At 40.7% G+C, this 21,665-nt stretch overlaps 3 protein-coding genes across 6 annotated transcripts in view; 2 read left to right on the top strand and 1 right to left on the bottom strand.

Moving 5' to 3' along the window:
• The window catches only part of camk1da (calcium/calmodulin-dependent protein kinase 1Da), a 29,278-nt gene extending 25,868 nt beyond the window's left edge, over positions 1–3,410 (top strand). For both annotated transcript variants that reach the window (XM_086058382.1, XM_086058381.1), the window contains exons 7-11: positions 738–850; positions 1,001–1,079; positions 1,215–1,302; positions 1,408–1,633; positions 2,336–3,410. In XM_086058382.1, coding sequence (XP_085914508.1) covers positions 738–850; positions 1,001–1,079; positions 1,215–1,302; positions 1,408–1,633; positions 2,336–2,460 — 631 coding nt within the window. In that variant the 3' untranslated portion in view covers positions 2,461–3,410. The remainder of the gene's footprint in view (positions 1–737; positions 851–1,000; positions 1,080–1,214; positions 1,303–1,407; positions 1,634–2,335) is intronic.
• A 4,871-nt stretch (positions 3,411–8,281) lies between these two features.
• ccdc3a (coiled-coil domain containing 3a) lies at positions 8,282–13,470 on the bottom strand. 2 transcript variants are annotated; one of them, XM_086058384.1, is made up of 3 exons: positions 11,776–13,470; positions 11,333–11,510; positions 8,282–9,531 (listed from the first exon to the last, which is right to left on the bottom strand). In XM_086058384.1, exons 1-3 carry the CDS (start codon positions 12,180–12,182, stop codon positions 9,247–9,249), a joined length of 870 nt encoding a protein of 289 aa, XP_085914510.1. In that variant the 5' UTR covers positions 12,183–13,470; the 3' UTR covers positions 8,282–9,246. The 2 variants fall into 2 exon arrangements, with proteins under 2 accessions (XP_085914510.1, XP_085914509.1); XM_086058383.1 differs by having other exon boundaries at positions 8,282–9,552; positions 11,776–13,462.
• Positions 13,471–13,692: 222 nt separating this feature from the next.
• Positions 13,693–21,181, top strand: optn (optineurin). Of its 2 annotated transcripts, none has more exons than XM_086058379.1 (13): positions 13,693–13,846; positions 14,838–14,970; positions 15,043–15,251; positions 15,375–15,536; positions 15,907–16,085; positions 17,601–17,697; positions 17,824–17,933; positions 18,012–18,161; positions 18,253–18,337; positions 19,268–19,426; positions 20,048–20,190; positions 20,523–20,596; positions 20,686–21,181. In XM_086058379.1, exons 2-13 carry the CDS (start codon positions 14,847–14,849, stop codon positions 20,796–20,798), a joined length of 1,605 nt encoding a protein of 534 aa, XP_085914505.1. In that variant the 5' UTR covers positions 13,693–13,846; positions 14,838–14,846; the 3' UTR covers positions 20,799–21,181. The 2 variants fall into 2 exon arrangements, with proteins under 2 accessions (XP_085914505.1, XP_085914504.1); XM_086058378.1 differs by lacking the exon at positions 13,693–13,846 and adding an exon at positions 13,882–14,046.
• The last annotated feature ends 484 nt before the right edge of the window (positions 21,182–21,665 follow it).

Below are 21,665 nucleotides of genomic sequence, written 5' to 3'. Positions count from 1 at the left end.
TCGTGTCCTCCACACGCGGGCAGTTTGAAAAAAGTTTCACGGACGGGAGGAGGAAATGGCGACCGGTATACACTGGAACTTACTCGGAGCGAAAGTTTGAGCTAAGAGTCCAGCGGCATGCTACGCGCTGTAGCTTCTTGCTAGCTATCCCGCTAGCCTACAACCATAATGTGAGTTACACCTTCCAAACAAATCTTCCTCCCACCAATTCACTATTTAAATATCATGCACAACATATACACGGCTAAATTTGTGACTGGGATAAAAGTTCATTTTGCAGTTGATGTCTTTTTGCTATTTGTAGGCTGCCCGGGTCCCTATCACCCGCAAATAGCAGGGGCACATTGTATAGAATATATATTGTGGTGATTTGTTTTCATTTATTTTGTCTTCATGAGCATACTCAATATTGGAGTAATCCAAAAGTAATCCAGTTACATTACTTTAATATTATGGTACTTGGATTACGTTACTATTTAATTTTTTTAGCAGGTAATTTGTAACTGTAATGGATTACATTTTAAAAGTAGCCCTCCCAGCCCTGTATGCAATAAAACAGCACAATCTGGTGTCCCATCATTAATTTAGCAACGTTCGGAATATTTCCTTCCCTGGCGCTATATTAACCTAATGAAAGTACTCAATTTGAATGATGTCAGATTAAAGTGTCATCTCATTTACGCGTTGATGAATTCTAAATGAAAGAACGAGTGAATGACAAAGCTTCCTGTCCGCAGGTTGTGTGGGTATCCTCCCTTTTATGACGAGAACGACTCCAAGCTGTTTGAACAAATCCTCAAAGCCGACTACGAGTTTGACGCACCGTACTGGGACGACATATCCGACTCTGGTGAGCCTTCCTCCGCATCTCTTCTTGCTTTATACACAATATACTTATAGGCATGCAAAGAATGAATTGTGAACAATGTATACAATACTGATAAGTGAATAAAAAAAACATCATGTAACATTACCTTACAAATGTAATCATATTTTCCAGCCAAGGATTTCATTAGCAACCTAATGGAAAAAGATCCAGCCAGGCGGTTCACCTGCGAACAGGCTCTCCGACATCCCTGGTGAGCAACACACGCTTAGCACACGCACACACACGCAGAGTGATACAAGCAAAGGCAGGCTGACATAAAGACATCAAATCAATGGAGATATTGATTCAGTCATGAGTGCCAACAAACTATGCGCTTGTGTGCCAGGATCGCCGGGGATACAGCTCTGTGCAAGAACATCCACGAGTCTGTCAGCCGGCAAATTAGGAAAAACTTTGCCAAGAGCAAATGGAGGGTAAACTGCTTTCCCGCAGTCACTTCAGATTATTTAGTGCGACTCCATCAGTGATTGTTTGCGCTGGTGAAGATGGATCACATGTTGTTTCTCTGCCCTCTCCAGCAAGCATTCAATGCCACGGTGGTGGTTCGCCACATGAGGCGGCTGCAGCTTGGCAGCAGCATGGGGAGCAGCGTGGACGCTTCCAACCCCCCCGCCAGGCCGAGCCAGAAGCTGGCGCAGGGTCCGAGCCAGGCGGACCGGAACAGGCCGGCTTCCAGCCAGAGCGCCGGCTCAGCCGCGAGCCAGACTTCAGCTTTTGACGACGTAGCAGCGCCACGCAAGGAATGTGAGTAGCACGTAACCAACGCCAGTGGCGCATTTCAACCATTTTCAACATTGATCTGCATGAAACATGAAGACCTCAAGAATAATTGAATATTAAACTAATAAACTAAAGAATGTATTTTTTTTTTGCACGTTTTTTTTTTTTTAATACTTAAAATTATGTTTCAATGTTTTGGGTATATACAAAATATATATTTTTGTCAGTGGGAAAAGAAAAAAAAAATATATATATATATATATTTTTTTTTTGCATAGAATATATTTTATTTGTTGTGCCAGATGTTGACCTTAATTATGAGTAGAGGTATCTCAAAGTCGTCACTTAGCCTTAACTGATTTTTGTTTGTTTTTTTACGCAAACAAAAATAAAATAGAAACTAAATTTGTTTTTACCAACGTCATTGTCATTTACTTTGAAATTGAAAAAAAAAATCCTTCCTTTTGTTGCTATTTTTTTTTCCCTCTTTAGACAATGTTTTATGATATTGTAATAGAAAATATACAAATTTATGAATGGCATCATAACACATCTGTGCCGCTTTAATCCTTGGCCTTGATGTTACGTTTAGATATTGAGTGTTATTTATGAATTTAATTAAATGCCACGTGCATTTAGAACACAGGCGCTCATTTTAATCCATGATTGTACTACTAAATTCAATTGTGACAAATTGTGCCCATTCGTCTGACTTGGCTCCTGCAGGTGTCCCCACGCCAGCCACTCCCTGCAGCCTGGCCTCCGCGGCCGCTTCTCCCGCGGCGGGGGTCGAGCTGGGCCGACCACACCCCTCGGCGGGGCCCGCCCCCGTGCTCGCGGAGACCAAGTGACGCCAGGTGTCGCGGGGGACCAGTTGGGAGGCCACGGCGCTGTGAGGCGGATGCATGCAAGGAGATGAAGGAGAGCAGGAGAGGAAGAGGATGGCCCCTTAACTTTTTCACGCAAGTGTCCCTCCCCACCACCACCACCACCATCGTGTCCTCTTCCTCCTCGTCCCCCTCAGCTTGTTCCTTGCCCTGCTCCGAGAAGAGCAGAGGACCTTTGTTTGTAATCACACAGCACCACAGCCAATCACCAATCACCCCCCCCCCCCCCCTTGCCGGGATCCAGGCACATGACATCACTGACTCTGGCAGAGCTGGTTTGTGAGCTGCCTAGCGCTGAATGACATGAATCAATGTCAACTTCCCTCCTCAATCTCATCTCTCCTTCAACAATGTAATTGACTTTACGTTTGTTTATTTCTGTTCAATTTGGGATTGACTGGCAACTGGAATGTTTTTCTGTCTTCATTTAAAGGTGGTATGTGTGCTTTTTCAAAAGGCCGTCATTGTCAAATTCGCAGGAGAATTTCTCTAAACAAAAGACCACAATCGAGATCGGTCGCCACTACCTCATGCTAATTACCAGCTTTCGAGTCAAAAAAGCTTCTCCCGAAATGGAGTCCACTTGGTTTCCCATAATCCACTGCTGGCTTTGTGTGCTTCATCCTGGCATCCCTGCTCATTTGCTTTGACTAGTATTTCATTCACATTTGAAACGCTACACTTGGCACCTTTGAGATCTTTTTCTTGTGGGCTTGTCCGTGCCGTGTTTGTGATTCAAGAAGTGCTTTTAAAGTACCATATGACTGTTGAGAGAGGGAAAAATATGAGTTAGTTCTTTATCTATTTTGCACAGTGAGAGTCCAGATATGTTCTCCAACGCAGATTTAACGCAACCCACTGATGTTTATCAGACAGGAAGAAGAGATTGTATTAAACATTGTACTTCGTTATTATACTTGTGTTGCTTTAATCATTTTTTTAATGTTGCCCTTGAGTGGATTCATAAAAGGTCACTATGGAACACTCAGAAATGTACACTAAATGGACAAAAGTGTTGAACCCTAAAAAATTTATAAAAACTAAACAAAAGCCAAGCATTTATGAAAAAATAGAAACTGATAAAAATGAGCAAAAATTTTGAACTAACTGAATTTGAGGGGAAGTCACGTAAAAAAAAAATGGGGACAATCTGTTCTATGTGTATCCACTTATTCTTATTAATATTGCAAGTGTGGAATATGAATGAAGCATAAAAAAGAGCCCTTTTTAGCCACCTCAGGTGGTGGCCATTTTGCAACGTCACTGCAAGTGGCAAAATGGCCTCCCCTAAGATGAATAAATACAGGTGGATTTTGCTGCTTAATTCGTTTTCCCCATAGACTCAATATTAATCAGAATGAATTATTATTTAAATTATTATAAAGAAAAATGTTGACTGGCCCTCTCTTTTCATAAACAAAGTCCACACCACTCCATATTTTCTTCTATTTCACTTCCCATTGATGTGACTCAGAGGTGTCCCAATACTTTTGTCCGTTTTACGTACATATTGGGCACGTTTGTAATGACACTCCTGTTTTCCCCACACAATTTCCTCAATATTCGTTTTGCCTTGGGATTGTCCAAATTTGAAAAAGCCTTGCTGCTGTTTGTTGCCGCTCTCTATCAAAGCCACGATGTCGTCGTGCGCCGTCAAGCTGCACCCAGTTCGGTCGTGCTCAGGGAAAACGGCAGCTGTACCATGTGCTGGCGACCCACCGCTTTTTTTGTTTCACTTTCACTCCTAAAGCTTGTTTGCATAGTTTGGCCCCATTGGCTCTTTTTTTCTTCTTTTTTTTTTGTTGTAATAATAATGGCAGCCCACTGAAGTTACAAACAAGGTGTTTTTGGTGCCAGGCAGATTAGGTTTAAAGGAGAAGCTAACCCAAAAGTTGTCTTAATATGTTCTAAGAATGACATTCTGATTAATATTACATTTGTGGAATATGAGTTAAGCAGCAAAACCCCCCTGTTTGTATCCATCTTGGGGGGGGGGGGGGGGGGGGCATTTTGACACTTGCTGTTGACTGAAAATGGACATCACAGTTGCCCAGGGCTCAGGTAACGACCAATCACAGCTGAGCTTTTGAATGCGGTGTGACCAACTCAGAAAAAACAGGTGAGCCGTGATTGGTTGTTGCCTGAGCACCTGTGAAGTCGTTTTGAGTTGACAGCAAGTGGCAAAATGGCCGCTCCCTGAGGTGGGGGGGGGGGGGGGAAGAGGTTGTTTTTGCTACTTTGTTCTTTCACAGAATGCTGTGTTTACACTAACGGGGGCGCATAGAACATATTATTGTAAAGATAATTTTGGGGTTGATTTCCCTTTTAATCATGTTGTGCTAAAAGCTAGACTTGTGGTTAAAACAGGTGTAATTCTGCATTCAAACATTTTTTTTAGTACTGCATTCCATTTTTGTTGTTGTTGATTGTGTCAGTGGCGATAATGGCGGCACAAGCGCAGCAGCAGCACAATGTCGGCGCACTCTCACACATATCAGATTGTCATTGGATGCTATCCCTTTATCGTGAATATGTAGCCAAAGACCAGAGCGAAGAATATGATGTGAATTCACACTTGAGGCTCGGCAGAATTAGACGAGAAAGTTAGGATACTTTGATACATTTTGTATAATTTGATATGGTCGTTATTGTTAGTTGCAATCTGCTGCCGAATGTTTAAATATGACCGTCAATCCATTTTGAATGGACAACACACTGCAAAAGGTGTAATGTTTTGTCTCCTGTCGGTTGTGTTCTGGTTTTTGGGTGCCGGTGACATGCTTTGTGAGCTTTTAATTGCTGTAAGTATTTATGCGCATGTTATTTCAAGCCACCGCATGGAGGGACAAACTGTATATTCCCTGAACCCCGAAACTGAACCGACGTTGTCCTGTGTACCTTCCCCGTTATTTTTGCGTGTCTTTAGATGCATGTTGTCTTAGTGAACTGTCTTGACAAAGTCTGCATTTTTTATTTATTTATTCAAATGTGAGTGTGTCAAAGTACAAGTTGAATCTCCAGAGTTTATTCTTCTCCTAACACGAGCACCGTTTTTCGAGTTCCATGTTTTACTCAGAGGAAACTAAGCGTCATAAAAATACAAATAAAAAGTTGATATAAAGGGCTTAATCGGATAAATCACGATGATGACCCTGTATGCTGTACATATTGAGATTGATTGCTATGCATTTTTAAAAATTCAGTTGCAGTATATTTTTTTTTTCACGAAAGGTTTATTCATGGGAATCTTGTACAGGAAGGAAGAGCTTGCTCTTCAATCTATATTCATTCTCAACCATTGTTGACAATTTCAATAATGTGATTGATGAATGTGCTGAACTGCGGGCAGAGGCTTCGTGATCATAAACCTCTGGGCTTCTGTGTCTTTACTTTGTAAATGTTAAAGATGATTGTGTGCATAGATTGTGAATATAAATGAAATGGTTTCAAGATATTTACAAATGTTTTGCTGTTCTGGCTTGAGGGAATGGATGAGCGATTGTGTGTGCACTTCCGGGTCTTGATTGTGTTGTCTTTGGAATGTTCCGACATGGGGGAATAAAATACCATTTCAGTGTCAGTGAACAACATTTAATGATCTCAGGCTTACGTTTTTGCCATTTTTCAAGGAAGAAATCCAAAGCTGTGACAACTCTGAAACACACTGTTATGGAATTCAAGTGGCTGTCATTGACTTCAGTATCATGTTAGTAAATGTGTTGTGTAAAAAATGAACCGATTCTCGCACCTGAACTTTTTTTGGGTCACAGAATGGAGTTTCAGTTCTACAAACGAATCTATTTTGTGAACGTGTCATTTAGTTTTGACTGCAAATGTTCGATTCGGTGCAATCGCATCCTTTCAATCGAAACCAATTTTCCAATTCAAATTGGGTTTTATTCCATCCACAGTACTGTATCACGACTCATCCATTTTTTCTAAGCCATCATTTTTGGGGCGAGTTCAGTGTACTTTAAATGGGAAAACTTTCTTGTGAATGCTTGAATGACACCAGAAATGTTTACAATGTGTTAAAAAGTGTGTTTTAATAAGTTGGATTGCCTCATTGGTTTAGCTAAAAAGGAACCCCGACTGCCATGACAAGTTTGCGCTATATTATTTATTTATTATTTATTTTAAGAAACGACATTCAAATTTGCCACTATAATCGGGGTTCCTTTCAAAATAATTTGATCATTTTCTTCAAGAACCAAAATAAATATGTAACTTAACGTACCCCGACTTAGGCCTGAATCCGAGCCTCGGCTATCGTTTGTAAGACTGAAACTCTTAGCGCTGTGCTTGTAATCGTGACCCAGTGTCTCCCCTCTCGGCCTTGCGTGTTGACCCTCGCCCATCTGGTGCGCCCCCCCCCCCTCCCCGTCACGCTCAACGACTTCTCGTAACGGGCACCGCCTCCCGCTCTGATGCTTCTGATTTTGTGTGTCCATGGGGCTTGTATATCAGATGCCTTCGACAATCATGTGCACATATCAGAGTTACCATGACGACACAGGCTGGAATGTCTTTTGTTCTTTTTTTCCTGGAATAAATCCTCAATGATCACTAAAAACATGTTTTTTTTGTTTTTGTATAGTTTTTTTTTTGTATGCATCTTCACACCTACTACCTGTTTGATACTGTTCTAATTGTGCTTCTTCTTTTTTTTCCACCAGCTCCGTGCATTGGCAATAAGGCCAAGTTTACCATCACAATTGCTGAATAGAGCGTATAAGGTATTTGGTGTAAAACAGATGTTGAGCAGACAAAAGACAGATGCTGCAAACTCTCAAGGCAATTGTTACCTTTATTGGCTCAAGTTGGAATTGTGGATTGGAAGCCTGCAAACGCACTGTTTGCAGATGGTGCTTAGTATAAATTCTTGACTAATTGCAGTTTGGATATTTAGCTTACACTTAAAGAACTGTTTTTGAAAAGTTCAGTAGGAGTTCATGTGTATCCATCTGCTGGTTCAATTCCTTTTATGATTCATTGTAAACTGATAGTTTTGAAATTTTAAAATGCCGTGTAGGCTGAAATTTGCACCATATTTGCTGCCTATTCATTTATTGGCTGACTTTAAAAGTGAATTTCACTGCAAACTTACCTGTGGGAATATTTTGACATCCCGCCATATGTTTTCTCTATCTTCTAAACCTAATCCTCAATTGTTACGGTGCTTCTGATGGCTTGATATGTGTCCGTGAATGATTTACAAATCTTGCAGATTATTTTTTTATTTTTTTTGCCTGCAGGTTACGCTTGGGAAAAAAAAAGGAAGACGATCCCCTTTCCCTCCAGGGTGTTTGCGATGCGGAGGTGACGTATTTTCCCTGCATTACAAATGTCCTCGGCTGGAGCAGGATTTTCAGTCAATGTTTCAGTTCACTGCATAATGCATGATTATTTCCACCCCAGCTTTCAGTTATAACACTTGATTCACTCGCTCTCCATCCAAGCTGAATTAGAAGGAATATTTCAGTGATGGCCTGCTGTTCTTGCCCCCTCACAAACACATTCCATTCACTTGATGAAGCAGACATGCACACCAGTCCTCTCCCCAGTTACTCCACACATTAGAGCGTATCCTCTGACCTACAATTCCCTTCACACGTGCGGGCCGCCTAATAATGTAGGGCTAATCAAATTAGCGCTCGAGCTAAGCATTTTTAGGTGGTACTTGTTTTTTTTTTCTTCTAAAACTACTGTTTTAGTAGCCTGTATTTACTATATAGTAGCATGTAGAGCACTTTTTGTAACAAATTCTAAAGTCACGACCACAGTGTTAGTCCATATGCGATTTTATAGTATGAAAAAAATTCACATTCCATCTAGCTTATTTTTCACTAGTCAAAATCGGAATGAAAACATCATGATATGTTGCAGCCAATGAGATTGCTGGACCAACTGACAAAAGATTTCATTCGGCGAGACATTGGTTATAAAAAAAGGTCAAACATTCTATGAGCAGGGTTGATTGGAATCATACATAAGAGCATTTTGAATACCTTTAAATGCCAGCAAAGCCCATAATATGACATCAAATACAATATTTGCAGAAGTGCATGTTGCAACTAGGAGCTTGATTTTTGCTCTTTCCACTCTTAGACAATCACCAGGCTGTTTATGGCGAAACGCAGACAGTGACACAAACCTCGTTTCCCACCCAGGCTGTGAAATTGTGCCGTAAAATTCTAAGTGACTGTTTACGCAGAACTTCAAGTCAGCCGCATTCCAAGCTGACCCGCTCACCCGTCTGTGGTTGGACTCGAGATGCACGAGGAAAGGCCTTGACACTGCAACTCCATCGGAAAGAGGAGAGTACAACTACTTTTGATTCTTTTTCAGGACGTCTGTTTTTGTGATTTTTGTCCCATCAAACTTGGCTTGAGACCAACTTTGTGTTATAGCAATCCAGTCTACCGACAACAACTTATATTTTTCTTCCTTGCAATTGTATTGAGTCCCATCATGTGCGTTTCTTTTTGCTGCACCGCTTCCAAAGGATGATTGTATTTTATTTTGGTCCAATCAGATTCGTGTTGCCATGCCAATCTAATCTGCCCAGGATGTGCTGCCAAGTAGAACATTTTGGTCATAAAATTAGTAATTGCCCGCCAATTTTAGGGTATTTTGACATTTTCAAAACCCACCTAAGACCATAAAGAAGCTCTATGAGTTTGTTTTGTCCATCAAGACCGCCCAGCAGTCTCTCACAGTCCACTTCGACAAGCAGATTTACTTGCTCCGTCAGAGTTGCATTCTCTGTCGCAGGGCCGGGCCGGCGTATCTCCCCGGCGGAGGTTCTTCCTGCGTGATGGTGTTGAGGTGATGGCCGGTTTGGCGCTCGGCCGCCTTGAGCCTCACCAGCAGGTCCTGCGCCTCCTGCTCGGCCTTGCGGGCGGCTTTGCGGGCGTTCCTCAGGGAGCGCTTCACCTTGCGGACGCGCCCCTTCAGCTGCTTGTTCCTGCGCTCGGCGGCGGCCAGGCGCTCCCGCAGCTGGCGGCCTCGCTCCTCCTCGTCGAACAGCGCCGCCTGCACGGACGAGCACAGCAGCTGGAGTGGGGGGAGGGGGGGAGCATGTTATTACTCCTCTGTATTAATTAAAAAACTAAAAAGCACAACGAACAGCGCCCCTATGCCGAGTTGCCACAAAGCTGGCAATGCCCCCCCCCCCCAAAAAAAGCCCCCCAGCTAGACTAACTATACTGATTGATGGGTAATTGAACTGAAACATTTTATGCAAAATGTAATTGTTCTATTTTCTTACACGGTGCAGTCTTTCTTATAGGGTCCTAAGAAGGCTCTCTGCGGGATACCCAAAACATGCGCACACACACATCTGTCAAAACATCCGTGTATTACCTGCCAGCTGTTAAAGCATCATCTGTACAAACACCGGTTAAAAGGCACACATGCATTGCAAAAGTACAACATTCAATTTCAAGAAGCTGTGACACGTCTTCTCTAACTGCATCCGTGTAAAAAAAAGACGGAACATTTTGAAAGACTCGTCTTTAAATCTACATTGATCGGATCGCCAGTGTGCACTGAAGCAATGACTTTTAATAAAGTAGCTGGAAATGCACCTACTTATTCATCCTGGCCTGAAGTGTAAAGTGTAAAATCCCTCATCTACTTTTTTGGGGGATCGACAACCTTTCAAGCTTCTCAATGTCCACATAAAATATTTATCACAGTCATAAAACATTTTTCTAGCTTGAGAACTCCCCGCAAAGTCCGTAAACAGTTAAATGTTAATGTGCTGATTAAGGACTATTGTTGCAAACTGGCTCTGACTTTTCCATTATTGCTTTCTACTGCATATGAAATGACGTGCCTTAAAGGGATTGGGAAAACAGTGGCTTATCTTTCAGGAGGAAGATTACATCTAACAAAAGCTTAATGAAGGGTTTTGAAAGTGGAGGAAAACTCTTGTGTGACCTTCAGGGGGTGTCTGTTTCCCACGGGGGTGGAACAACAACACCCCCACAAACAAATTGAAGGGGCTCAATTATGTCTCGAAAGCTTCAAGAGTCAACAGGGGGATGAAGAAGTGTTCTACATTTTGGAAACTGCATGCCAAGAGGGGATGAAAATTCGAGTTCTCCGAAAAGGGCCTTCATAAATTCCCCGGGAACAAGCTTTTGTTTCTCCATGTTTCTTTTATCTAATTTTTTGCCATGATAGAATAAACTGCACTTGCGCATCCTATACAGTAGGTGGCAGTGGCACTCTCATTGTCACATAGTAGGAGGCGTTTTTGTTTTCTTTAAGGTTAAGGATATATTGTTATATCAATTTTATAGAGAAACAATGCTATTATAGTTGTGTCGGAGAGTTGCGGGGGCACAAAATATTTTCTTCAACAGAAAATAAGCGTGGTACTAATTTCAACTGATCAATAAAGAAGCAAAGGTTGCTATAGCAACAAACCACACAAAATGACATATGCAAGTACAGGAGCGGAGTTGGGGGGGGGGGGGAGCGGGGCATTCACCCCACAGCTAGTAAAACAATTCTTTTTCTTTTTTTTTTTAAACGTGTCTTGACATGTTTTTCCCGAACTGACCATTAACGCACCATGAACAGTCTGCAGACAACCAATCAGAAACCAGATGACAGGTGACAAAATGTTGAACTAACTTAGCCTTGCGAGAGACAAAAAAAATAAAAAATAAAACCTGCATGGATGTTTCCAAACAAGCTATTTATGCCAAATTTGACGTTTACTATTCTCCTTCTAGAAACAAAAGCCAATCGTTAGTTTCTCCTGATCAATTGGTCCCCACATCGCTGAAACAGCCCGGCTCAGTGCAGACATTTCACGCCCTACCCTGCTGTCTTCCGCAGTGTCCCACTCGGGGCTGAAAGAGTGGAACGGCTGGCACCCCTGAGTGCAGTTGGAGAACTGGAAGAGGCTGGAGAAGGTGCGCCGGTTCTCTGGCGTGTCGGGGAAGATGGCATCCTGGAAGTTGACTCCGTGGGGCAGGATGTTGTAGTTCTCATCCATCCTGGGGGAGATATTGTGAAAGGATGTCCGGTGGGATACATTAAATCATCAACCATGTCATGTTGATAGTGGAAGCAGTGCACATCATTATTGAATTTACAAGTTCCTTATTAATAATCACGTCTCACGTCACAAATACTTTGGTTGAGTAGAAAATAATTCCTTAAGATCGTGACTCATGAGGGGCTGCTTTGAAGACTTTTTTCGGCACTCAAAACCTTTGACAACACTCCATGCAAACACAAATGCATGACGTTGGAGAATACCTGAGGAAGAAGAAATAGGAATAGTTCTCCATCACCGTGTGAGACTGACAGGAGAGGTAGCCCAGGCCGGTGAAATTGAGCCGGGACCCCGCCGGGACCTCCAGCATGCTCCCCCAGGCTTGATCGCACAGCAGCTCCACCTCCGCCGAGTACAGCAGGCCTTCCTCGGCACCCTCGTACCCGTAACCGAATCCGACGGGCAGCGAGTTGTACAAGCTGTCCACCCCACCGCCCAGGGGCTCCCGGTAGATGGCCAGAACTCGCGCGTACACTATAATCTCGGCCAGCTCCGCGCGGCATCCCTCGCTCAGTGGCCTCCACTCGGACGGCAGCTGACAGCCATGCGTCAAATTGTCCCGGTTCGTAAAGATACCAAGCAGTGCAAGGAGAATAACCGTGAAAGTCATCACGGACCCTGGACTGATCCAATTGCAATTAGATTTACAATTTGACAATAACAAACGCCAAAAGTCGCAATCTTAAATCGCTCAGCTCCATAAATTGGAAAAGTTGCATTGAAAGTGCAATGAACCTGCTCCTTTACTGCAAAAGTTTGCCAGCACTATTCCAAAGCGTTCTTCACGCCTCCTCCTTCAAGAGCTCTACAGGGAGCACCGGTGCTGCATTTAAGGACTCCTGGAAAAGTAGGTTAAGTGATTTACAGTATTGTGCGCGGATTGGTGCGTTCGTTCAGTGACAACTATGAATTCCACATTTGAATAAATCACTAAACTTTTCTATGCAAGGTTCCATATTGATTGATTATATCCATCCACTCCATTATCGGAACCGATTATATATTTTTTAACTATACAGAATAAGCCAAAAGTAGAAATGCACTTTTAATTTTTTTTAATCATTCTATTAGGCCTACTCAAAATGTCCTCACATTGCGTTTCGAAAACACAACTCCAAATTCCTATCTAGAACATTTTATATTAAAACAAATCCAAGGTGGGCTCTTTTAAGTTCTGGTAGTCAAAATAGGGCAGGTGTTAGGGTTTCAAAATGGAGGTTCTGATTGATTCCCACCTTTTATCCCTTTTCTTTCCTGTCTGGCTTTCTTCCTGATTTAATTAAATAAGTTATTTTAAAAAGTGTATACGGTAGCTAATTTTGGCCTGCGACTGTGTATTATTACTATACTCACTTGAAATGAGTATCCATCTCCAAGACCTATATTAAATAACCTTGTATTTGGCTCTAAATGTGTTTCCGTTAAGTATGCAACACTGCCCTCTGGTGGATTTTAAACTGAATATCAACATGGTTGAATAAAGGCTGCCATTCATTTCAATGTGTTTTTAAATTACCCTCTTGGGGAATCGTGACACAATGTGCGGTGGATTCAATTAAAGTTTTAAGCGAGGCTGGGTGAATATTTTACATTCTGTATCACATACAGAATTGTACTAGACATATCTACAGCTAGTATACATACAAGGAACCCTCGGTTTTACGACGTTGTTCCGTTTTTAATGACAGCGACTGTACCCGAATTTGTACGTCGTCTATCACTAACCGACGCTAACGTAATAGAAGCCATCTTTTGGTAAACATATTAAATATTTGCGCGAATAGTTCATAGCGCGGCGTTAGGGGTTGTCGTGAAGCGAGGAGCCACTGTCTGGGGTAGATGCCACGGACTTCCGACTTCCGGGTTTTAGACATCAGTGCCGTTTCCGGCCACTGCTGGCCGCGTTCCAACACTCGCACCCCCACCCCCGCGCCTCCCAACCGTGCGCTCCCGCTCATCGGCAGGAGGGCGTCTCGGCTATCTGAAATGCTTCGGACACTGAGACAGACACTACACTCTCCCAGTCTCGCACTTGTCGACAGAGTACTGGGACGCGGCCCACACGTCGCAAACCAGAAACGGAAACAAAGTTAATGGGTGAAAACCCGGAAGTCGGAAGTCCCGCATCCTCCGTGGCATATAGTCCATTACGTTTGTCAATGCAGATGGCAGCTTCTTTGTCAAGGAAATGGTTCAGCAAGTACACGTTGCTTATAACAGGAAAACCAGACAAAGCCGTTTTCAGAATAAAGGATTCCGGTGTTCTCACGCCAGGTTTGTTGATCTGTTTTTATCTTATTTTGAAGTCTCAAACCAGAAGTTGTTTGCTTTCAGGGTTGAACTTGGTAGTTACCCCAGAACCAGAAGCAGACATTGCAAGGTTCAAAATAATCCAACTCTTCTCTAACCTTAGGCTCAAGTGTTGATTACTTGTGTTCGAAACGTCCGAAATTGCGTTCTGGGTCCCACTAGAGGTCAGTTTTGAGTTCATTTAATGTTTTGTTGTGACGCAGTTCGGCGGAAATGTGTTGAAGTGACTGGTAAATTGAAAAGCGAAGTTGGCTTGTCGTTTATTATGGAACGAAACAGAAAGTAGATGGATAATGTTGTAGTACTTGGTTCGTCCAAAACTATGGGAATTCACTCCTCACCACAATGAAAACAACTCATACTGAAAAGTAATACAGTAAGAATTACTGATGAAGCTAAACACGCACATCAAAACGTCTCAGAGTAAATACTACATTAATTTATTACAACCTGAAACTGCCACTGTGGGTGTGCTTTATTTGCTCTTAAAACACTTTCCAAGGGAGCAACTGCTCAAATTTGTTACGTGGACCTCCGGACATATGGCCTGCTGACGAGATAATACAATTTCAAAGTGCCTAGTTGTTTCCTTGTTGTTGTAGCATGCCCTGAAATCCTTAGTCACGTCAGGCTTTGTAATTACAATACCCACAATACCCTGTGATCAATTAATAAACTCATCTACCACAGTGGGAAATGCAAAACTCAAAAAATACTATTAAAAAAGCAATTCCACTTCAAACCAGTATAACTAATATCTACCTCTATTACAGTATCACTTGAAAGGCTCGCAAACTGAAAGGAATTTTCAAATTTTGCGACACACAATATTGTGATATGATGTTTGTTTACTTTGAAATTAACTGGCTGTCAATCCCTTCGCTACCCTAATTCCAACACTTAAAAAAAAAAAAAATATATATATATTATAAAGACAACATTATGTCTTATTTAGTCTCTCAGCATGATGGCATCAGGTGGTCCCTTAATGAATGGGGACATTGCTCGCCCCCCCACTTTGGTGGTAACACCCGAGGAGGCTTTACTCCAGATGAAGATTCTTATCCAGGAAAATCGCAACCTGAAAGGTGAGAGAAAGTTGTGGGCTCGCTGTTGTTAACTTATTATTGTTAAACCATTAACTTCAACTGCTCTTGCAGAGGCTCTGCGTCAGACCAACCTGACGATGAAAGAGCGTTTTGAGGAGCTGTCCTTGTGGCGCGAGAAGCAGCGAGCGGAGCGGATCTTCCTGGAGAGCAAGCTTGGGGAGGCCCGGGTTCAAATGGACAAACTGGCTGTTGAAAACCAAGAAATGAGTCAGAAACTGGCGCAGGCATCAAAGTCAGTCAGTGCTTTGGATGGCTCACAGGTGAGTGAACAGGCTCTCCTTTCCCACATGTGAGGGCATTACATTTAGTAGTTCTGCTGTAAAAAAGAAAAAAAAAAGCTTAAACCGCAGATTTACAAAGAGCATTCAACATGTAATTTCCAGGTCGCAACTTCTAGTCACCGCGCCGAAATGGACGCCCTGCGTGCTCAGGTAAGCCGACTGCAGGCTGAGAAGAACGACCTGGTGGCTCTCAACTCTGAGTTGCAGCTGAAGGCCAACCAGAACTCCCGTGAGGACTCCTTCATCGAGATCATCAATATGTCTGTGAGGAGAAAAAAAAAACCCTGAAGGCACTTTAGCAATGTTTAATATTCAAGCTGTGATCCATATTATTGTTTTTTCTCAATGTCAGAGCAAGAACCGAGTTGGTTTTTATATAAGATTATAAAATAAGATATAATATATATGATGATGGCAAGTTAGAATTTTCAAGATTTGGATATCATTGGAGGTTTGGAATTTTGAATGTTCAAATGTTCAAGAAAATACCACATTGTTGTCAATTTTTTTTTTCTAAATTCATATTTCTTTAGGTCTAGATTTAGGTCTTAAACGTTTAGGCACCCTGAATCATGGTTCGGGCATATCCTGCTAATTTTTGTCTTTTTTCTTTTCATCAACTGTGTCTTTTCAGGACGAAGACGGCGTCAGCATGAAGGGCGCCTGCGGGAGTAGTAAATGTCCCGACGCGAGCATGATGGCGTCCCGTCTGGACAGCGAGGAGGTGACCGTCAGCCACCTGCTGCAGTCCCTCAGGAACGAGACCCAGCGAGCCGAGCGGCTGCAGGCTGAGCTGCAAGCTACCGTTGACATGTAAAGCGCTCGGCGTTGTATTACAAGTAGTTTTTTATTTTGAGGAGAAAAAAATAGAGAAAGAAGTCTGAATTACAAAAAGTTCATGTTGGTGTAATATTTTTTTTAATGAAAAAATGCTTTATCGTTTAACTACGACAGCATATTAGGGCCACGTATAAATATATATTTTTTAGAGGGCGGGGGAAATATTCTGAGAAAAAAACTCAGAAAGTTACAAGAACTACACGTAGCGTACTACTCGACTGTTTGTGCCAATACTTTTCGGTCGGGTTTCCAAATAAGGAGATAGTAATTGCTTTAGCAGAGATTAACCGTATAATGTTAAGCATTCGCTCTTTGAAGCGTTGTGTAGCCAGCAACAAAGATGCCGCGCATTCACACCCGGACGATCAAGCATTTAAATTAATTTGTTAAAATTTATATTTACTTGTACATTTATGTTTCCAGCATTTTTTCATTTTATAAACTGTGTCTGTCCCATTAACCACCAATGAATCTTCACATTGGACTATAGCTACGCTACGCGCATTTCTCGTAAATATCTGAGTTTTTTTCTTGCAAATCTGCCACTTTATAAACTATAAATTTACGAGTCCCCTGCCCTCTTAAAAATATATATATTTATATGTGGCCCTACCTAATACGCCGTCGTATTTAACATCATTGATGTTACATTTTAAAAAGTTTTTTTTTTCAATATCAATAAAACACTTTTTTGTTTTAATGAAAAATAGGACTGAGCAATTAATCGAAATTCAATTAATACACTCTACAATTACAAAATCGGCATAATCATACACAAAAATAAAAGATTATTATTCAAATTTTTTAGTTGTTTAAATGTATATATTTGTACCTTTTATTTTATTTTAAAATGACTAATAAATCTTGTCTGGTCCAAAAGGAACTTGCATAATTATAGTGTTTCAAAGAAATGTATTTGTCTTAATATTTTTCACATGTTTAAACATGTTCTTTGTTTTGTCCCAAAAAACAAATGATTGTCTCATCGTGATTACGATTATTACCAAATTAATCATAATTAATATTTTCTTCATAATCGAGCAGCTCTAATGAAAAATCTTGCAACAAATTTTCATTTAACTTACTAATGTATAGAACATCATTTCATATATCAATAATTTCATATAAGCCAAAGTCATTTTTTTCAGATTTTTCGGAAAACACAAAAAAAATTGAACCAATTGCATCATGAGATGATTTATGCAAAAAAATAATTTTAGCAAAAAAAGGACTTAGGCAATTACGATATTTAAAAATAAGGTAGGTGATAGATAGGTGACTAAAACATTCCCAAATAGCTGAATTTGTGAATGCCACGGGCAGTATGTGGGTGTTCACTATATCTTGTAACATTCAATATTTGTTCATTGGTATTTATTTATTTTTTTAAATCACGGTGTTTCCACATTTTGACCTTTCAGGTGCGGACCGTCTTCCATTTATTATTAGAATATGCAGTGTCCTCAATGTTTTTTGCACTCTTATCAGGATAAGAGCAATGGAGGAAAGAAGAAGTCTGCATGTTGCCGCAACAACACAGACCAACATGACAGAAGAGATCAGAGACAATGTGGAGGAGGACCAGGTACTTACTGTATGTTTGTGTGTGTGTGTGTGAGTAAATTCCCGCAACATACCTGATCAATTCTCACAACACAATGGTTGCGAATCACTTCTCTAAGCTGTCTGGAATGTTTGTCTTGCGTTCCAGATGGCATCCGAGTTCATCAAATCGCAGATGATGACGGTGTTTCAAGAGCTGCAGCAGGCCCAGAGCAAGCTGGACGAAGCAGAAGGCATGAAGAAGAACCTGCAGGACCGGTTTGTTGGCAAATGCCTTTAACGAGAGCTCACGTTTAGTCGGGATGGCACTACAGCGCTGCAACTTGCCTCTCCTAGATGTCGCGAGGTGGCGAACGAGGTGGCCAATCTGAAGACCCTGCTGGCAGATACACAGGCAGTCAAATTGGAGAACGGACAGCTGAAGCTGCAGCTCAACAGCATGCAAGCAGAAAGTTTAATCGTGCAGAAGAAGGCTGGGGAGGAGAGGTCTGTGAACGCACGTGTTCGCGCACAGGGATTCTGCACTGAGTTTGCATGTTATTGCAATCAGACTTGACAAATGCTGTGCTCATCTCAGGAGCAACCTCGTCCAGCTGAAGGACGCCTACACCAAATTGTTTGATGACTACAATGAGCTCCATGAAGAGAAGAGCAGGAGAGAGGTATGAATGTAAAACATTTTTCACTGGTTTCCCCCATTAAGTAAAAGCATTCCGAGACATTGGGGCCTCTCATAAGCATTTAACTCATTCTCTGCCATAAATTCATTTAAAAAAAGGTTATTAAAAATTAGGGGCGGCAGGCAATACAATTTTTTTATTGTAATTAATCGCGTGACTTCACTAGTTAACTCACGATTAATCGCAAATTTTATATTTGTCTTAAATGTACAATAAAAAATCTAGGTTTTCATACTCTTGTTAACAAAAGTGGAAAAAAATTTCAACTAATAGAAATAGTTCAAATGAATTTTTGATGAACATTGCATACACGGCAAAATTTCAATTTTCATCCATTTCCTATACCCCTTGTCCTCATTACGATCCCGGGGTATGCTGGAGCCTATCCCAGAGCATCTACACTCGCATTCACTGTAATGGATAGATAGTTAAGAGTCTGCACTTAACCTAAGATGCTTGTTTTTAGAATGTCGGGTGAAGCACAGATTATTATTTTTTTGTGTAGAATCAAATAAGATTAGTCAATTTGTATCTGATAAAGACTACATTTTAACTACAAGTTAAGTTTAACACAACACCTTCCCACAATTGTACTCTAAGATAATTCAATAATTGCTAAAATAAATGTTTTTTTTGGTTTTGTTACATTCTCGTTGATTAGCACGTTGCTACCAGCTGAAGTCATCAAATTATGTACCCCCACTCCCCCGACAACATATAAAGCTTTAATCTTTCCCAAAAGCTTATTTCAATGGTCCCAACAGCTATGAAATGGGGGGGGGGGGGGTATTTTTGTACAAAACAGGCCCAATCAAACAGTTTTTGTTGCTGTCTGAAAAACAGTACAGATGAGTCTAAGGGCAACTACATTTGCGGGGGTTATTAATCATTCAGTCACTCTTGATGCTGCAGGCTGTGCTGGTGGAAAGAAAGGTAGTGGACGATCTTCAAGGTCAGCTGAGCGCCGCCGAGATGGCCTTGGCCACCAAGCAGGAGAACATCGACAGCTTGAAGCAGGAGATTTTCGAGAAGGAGAAGGAGCTGGAGACCATTTCTGTTTTGGAGGCACAGGTTGGCGCTCATCCTTAATGAAACTTTTTTTTTTGGGTGTAAATTATAAAACGATTGGAAATAAGAAAATGAGCATGTTTTTTTTTATGTAATTGTCCGTAAAACACAAATTAGTAGTAGTAAAATATTTTTTTATTGGATTAACTAATTGCCTAATTTATTTAAAGTAAGTTCATTATCAATATTGTAATAAAAATAATATGTAACATTAATTTTATTAATATTAATTAATTTTTATTTTCAATGAAATTATTTAAAAAATTATAAATGATCATTTTAGAATGCCAAAATGTTTGTGTTTGTGAAATAATCATGTGGCATTTTAATATTATTATAAAATTGGCATTTAAAAAAAAAATGCTGTTGGTCATAAACTATTTAAAATAAATGGCTAGAGAATTAGAATTAAATTACAAATAAAATTAAAAAAACATGAGAATTATCATTTTATTATACCACATTTTTCTTTTGACCTTACCTTTGATTGACCAGACTAATCTTGAATAAAAATCAAACGTGGCTCAAGACACAAAAGTTTGCCCAGCCCCACTCTTCAGTATGATACTGAGTAACAAAGTGGAGTTTATGTGTTTGAAATCTGGTGTTTGCCCCTCTCCGCAGGCCCAAGTCTACTGCTCTGATTTCTACGCCGAGCGGGCGGCGAGGGAGAAACTGCACGAGGAGAGGGAGCGTCTGGCTGTTCAGATGGAGTACGTGAAGAAGCAGAACAACCATCTGCTGGAGCGGATCAACTCAATGAGCCGGTATGCCCAAAGACCGAAAAACAGTACCAGAACTGTAGCTAGCAGTCAATGGAAAATGGCTACAAACAGGAAATTAAATGACCTCTCAAGTGTTGTCAGGTAACTTGATGAACCAAATATGTGTTTTAATGGCCACAGAGGAGTACGCAAGAAGCAAAACTGTCATAGCTTATCACGAGTGTCACTTTTGCTGAAAATAATTCCTTGTTGAGTAATATGCAGCTCAGATATGCTCAGGATTCATCTGTTCATTGCTGCCTCCCACTAAAGGCAATCTAAAGGTAACGTTATGTTTCCTCACCTCTCTGGAATTCTTTTGTGCGCGTCCACAGGCAGAGTATGAGTGACATGCAAAGGAGACATGTGGCAAATCCAAACACACAAGGTGCAGCTTTTGTTTCAAGAGGTATGTTTTTATTTATTGGCCACGGTGGTGCTTTAAAAGCAACATTCTGGGAGAAGCTACTGTCCACTCAGCAGTTTTCTGTCTTGCAGGCACTGACTGGCAGCATCAGGGCAGTATTCCTGATCACATCTGTCCAAAGTGCAACGAAATGCTGCCAGATCTCGATACCCTGCAAATCCACATCATGGACTGTATCAACTAGCTCCTCGTCACTCCTGATTAATAGTATTAGCTGTATTCGCACTTTAATCTGAGTCTTCCTCTGGTTGTACCTACACTCCTGTGATGAGATTATAAATCTGTCTCATATGCAAGAGTTAATGTACTTTTTGTTTAACTCATTCACTGCCAATGACTGCTATAGACGTAAAAAATGTATGTGAACTATTTCTATTAGTTGAACATTTTTTCCACTTTTGTTAACAAGAGTATGAAAACCTAGAAAAAAATGTAGATTGTATATTTAGAACAGATATTAAATTTGTGAAGTCTAACTAGTGAAGTCATGCAATTATCATTACAAAATGTAATCCCACGACGCTCCTAATTCTTAATAATCTTTTCTTCTTTCTTTCTTTCTTTTTTTTTTAAAAAAAAATAAAAATAAATAAATAATATATTCTTCTTTTTTTAAAGAAAAAAAAAGATTATTAAAAATTAGGGGCGTCAGGCGATTACATTTTTAATCATAATTAATTGCATGACTTCACTAGTTAAGTTAACCAATCAATTTATTTCATTAATTTTTAAAAGAAAAAAGACAATAAAAAGCAAAATTCAAATTCCAAGTAAAGCAAAAAAATAAAAGGGGACAAACTTGTTTTGTCTGATCAACTAAAAACAAAAAAACACGATTAATCACAAATTTTATATCTGTTCTAAATGTACAATAAAAAATTGTTTTCTAGGTTTTCATACTCTTAACTAAAGTGGGAAAAATGTTAAACTAATAGAAATAGTTCAAATGAATTTTTGACGTTTATAGCCGTCAATGGCAGTGAATGAGTTAATGTAATTTCACAGTTTGTGTGAGTCAAGACAAGCTGAGAAACATTAAGACACTTGGGGC

Source organism: Leptonotus elevatus, chromosome 17, assembly GCF_054856555.1.
Source record: "Leptonotus elevatus isolate MCC_2025b chromosome 17, RoL_Lele_1.0, whole genome shotgun sequence".
Classification (NCBI taxonomy): Eukaryota; Metazoa; Chordata; class Actinopteri; order Syngnathiformes; family Syngnathidae; genus Leptonotus; species Leptonotus elevatus.
This window is presented reverse-complemented; position numbering and strand designations above follow the sequence as displayed.

Excerpts from the sequence above, each read along its gene's own strand:
- ccdc3a (XM_086058383.1), bottom strand. The coding sequence starts at position 12,182 with ATGACTTTCACGGTTATTCTCCTTGCACTGCTTGGTATCTTTACGAAC. Across the intron at positions 11,511-11,775 it reads TCCTATTTCTTCTTCCTCAG|GATGGATGAGAACTACAACA; the intron begins GTATTCTCCAAC and ends TATCTCCCCCAG. Across the intron at positions 9,553-11,332 it reads ACACTGCGGAAGACAGCAGG|CTGCTGTGCTCGTCCGTGCA; the intron begins GTAGGGCGTGAA and ends CCCCCACTCCAG.
- optn (XM_086058379.1), top strand. The coding sequence starts at position 14,847 with ATGATGGCATCAGGTGGTCCCTTAATGAATGGGGACATTGCTCGCCCC. Across the intron at positions 17,698-17,823 it reads ACAATGTGGAGGAGGACCAG|ATGGCATCCGAGTTCATCAA; the intron begins GTACTTACTGTA and ends CTTGCGTTCCAG. Across the intron at positions 18,162-18,252 it reads AAGAAGGCTGGGGAGGAGAG|GAGCAACCTCGTCCAGCTGA; the intron begins GTCTGTGAACGC and ends TGCTCATCTCAG.